At 37.8% G+C, this 3,054-nt stretch overlaps 1 protein-coding gene across 1 annotated transcript; it reads right to left on the reverse strand.

Moving 5' to 3' along the window:
* Positions 1-880: 880 nt before the first annotated feature.
* Positions 881-2,407, reverse strand: LOC149004713 (stem-specific protein TSJT1-like). Its single transcript, XM_089135650.1, has 4 exons — positions 1,933-2,407; positions 1,598-1,838; positions 1,370-1,490; positions 881-1,273 (listed from the first exon to the last, which is right to left on the reverse strand). Exons 1-4 carry the CDS (start codon positions 2,145-2,147, stop codon positions 1,089-1,091), a joined length of 762 nt encoding a protein of 253 aa, XP_088991776.1. The 5' UTR covers positions 2,148-2,407; the 3' UTR covers positions 881-1,088.
* Positions 2,408-3,054: the final 647 nt, after the last annotated feature.

The following is a 3,054-nucleotide window of genomic DNA, read 5'->3' on the forward strand; positions in this document are numbered from 1 at the left end:
AATCCTATTTGGTTTCTCACCTTCACTAAACTTCATTTATTTTGAAAATATTTTAGGTGACATTTAGTTTCCAGTTTGAGTTGAATCGATTTTCCTTCCTCTTCGGTTTCTATTTGAGTTTTATTCAATCATTGTTTCTTTATTTGGTTTTTTTTTTTTAGAATAAAACGGATTATGGTTACTTTTTTCTCCACAAGTAAGTAAGGGTACAACTGTAACTTGACAAAAGGGTAAATTAGTAAAGAGATATGTATAAGGGTATTTTGGGATTTTTGAAAAAATATAAAGATGCCACATCATCAGTAAACTAACGGAACTTAACTATAGGGGGCATTAGTAATTGTACACAAAGTTAAATGTTGGGTTAGTAATTTTGAAAAGTACAGGGAGATATAGTAGTAATAAAATCAACGTACAGTGAGGCAATAGTAATTATCCCTTTAGATTTTAATTCTTTTTATTTCTTTTATTAGAGTCTTCTTCTTCTTTCTTTTTTGTTGGGGGAGGGGGCAGCAGGGTTTGCTTGTTTGTGAATAATATCTTTAACTAACAATATTTGCTTGAATGATAATTGGCATAAATACGTATAAAGGAAAAGCAAACCCTGACATAGTCTCATTTGATTGTCTTTAGCATCTCTTCAATGGAATCAGAGTAAAGGTAGCAAATGTGGCTATAATCCTTCATTAGTAAACACAAATAGTTCAAAAATAAACCGAAGTCCAAGGGGTGTAGATGAGCCAACTATCCCATCTCCTACCATTTTAAAGGTAATAGAGGGCACCCATGGAAGCAAAAGCTACTGGTAGTGTTCCAATTGAGACACTTTTCTTTGTTTTCTTTTGGGTAATCGGTTCTAATTGAGACTTGAGATTATACAGAGAGGAAAGAAGCACAAGCATTTCTGTTCCATTCATGTTTCAAACAATACACAAACCCTACGACTAACATTCTAATTACCAACACCAATTCAATAGAGAAGCATTAATGGGGGTTAGGAGTGTGGGGGAACAAAAGACCAAACAGATAAGTCATGTACAAGTTTTATTGGTGGTGGTGGTGGGGGGCGGCTGCTAAGCTAAGTAACGTTAGTTCCAGGCAGCCCAATTGGCTGCACTGCCAACACGTGGCATGCAAGTGTTCCTGGAGAAAGCATCAACCTTAAAGATGGCCCCACACATGGCACCTTCACTATCAACCCTCGGCATTGCCTTCAGCTTGTTCATCGGATGCTCGAAGCTCATCAACCCTCCTCCACTGTGAAACATGCAACCTGAAACAACCAGGAACCACAAAACCCATTAATTATTAGGTTAAAAGGATATCAGAACCAAGATCCCTAAAATTTCTGATGTGTTATCTAACGTACCAGTCGGAAAAGGTGCGAAGGATTTGCCGCAGCTTGTTTTGATGACCTCTAGATCGTCAGAAACCACAACCGAATCATCTTCTGCAATGCCCCAGTGCAACTTTACTCTTCCATCCGAGCTCTGCTCAGAAACACAAACAAACAGGTATGTTCTCTGTCATGTGATTTACTTAACAAGATTCAGACCTAGAGAGAGAGAGAGAGAGATTGGAAGAAGATTGAACATACCAGAGCAGCAAAGACGGTGCCTTCCTTGCGATCAAACACGACAAAACCAAAACTTCCATCGAATTCCTTGACGACTTGATCAGCAGGGTAAGGTCCCCTGTCTCGGAGAGTGCGGTAAGCCTCAATCACCAGCATCGCCTCATTAGCATTCTTAGACAACCCATACTGCTTGATCAGACTGCAGAGATTGTTCAAGCTCCCAAGAAACACACAGTATATCTCATCATATCCACAGAACAACCTGCAATTTTGATTCAATGAGCTGTTCGTTTTCAAATCGATCTAAACTCGAAGAAAGAAATCAAACAGAATGAATGAATGAATGATTTCAACACCTTTGGTTAGTGAGAGAGTAGACTCGATCAGGACGAACGTAAGCTAAAACCGCATCATTGTTGAAGGACATGGAGAAGGCATTATCTGGATGTGAAGAGATGAAATCCTTGAGAATCTCCTCAGGAAAATTGGGTCTTTTAGCCCTCTTAGATGAAACAGGGCTGTTCAGCTCCTCTGGTGGATGTGCTACTTCTTTGTTGAAGATCGCCAACATCTTTGATTTGTAGGGCTTGAATTGGAAAAATTGAATCGAAGTCTGAGAAACTAAAACTGGAAACAGTAATTCTGAAATTTAAGGAAAACAAAGCACAGTAATCCTGAAATTTAAGGCAAATAAAACAAGGATGAATCAGATGAAGAAGAAGGGATACATTTAGCGTATTTATAGATGGGAAGAGGCGAGGAGGTTTTAGCTTTTCTCAGAAATGGAGGCACATGAAGAAGATGAAATCCAGGAGTGGAGAAAGTTGCTGACGGAATGACTCAATGACATGTCAGATATTATCCAAAAACCTAGATCTCCAGGCAAGGTAAACGGATAAGACTCTTATCATTTTTTTTTTAAAAAAAAATTTCCCTTTTTTTGGGGCAAAGGTAAGATTAGATGATTCACCATGTATGAGAGATGAGCATGGGATCATCACGCAGCTCTCTTATATTGGAATCTATCACCTATAATACCAAACAAACGGTCAAAAATCCATGACAAATCTGTCATTAGATGGAATAAGATGTGGTGGACAAAAATAGGATGGCACGTCGTACTTTTCCAAGTAAAATTCCAAACGTTGAACTTACTTGATTCGTTTGGGTGGAAAAATGAGGCAATTAAGTTTTCTTAATTTTTTTTTTGTCTGTTGTTAGGTATGCTTTCTTAATTTAGGAGTTTATCTCCTAATGTGGCATCAGTGCCTTCCCACCTCTATGTAGAAAGAAAATAACAAAAAAATGGAGGGACTTTATATAAAATGTAAAATAAATTGGCGAGGACCAACAATATTCTTCTTTCACTCATTTTACGTCTATTATTTTTTCATTCTTAATCCCATTTTTCACCGGGGTCTTATACTTTTAATTATCCTTTCTCTATTTTCCTCGTGCAAGCAAACAGTCTCTAAAGG

Source organism: Hakea prostrata, chromosome 9, assembly GCF_041222555.1.
Source record: "Hakea prostrata isolate BN-2017 chromosome 9, UWA_Hpros_2, whole genome shotgun sequence".
Classification (NCBI taxonomy): Eukaryota; Viridiplantae; Streptophyta; class Magnoliopsida; order Proteales; family Proteaceae; genus Hakea; species Hakea prostrata.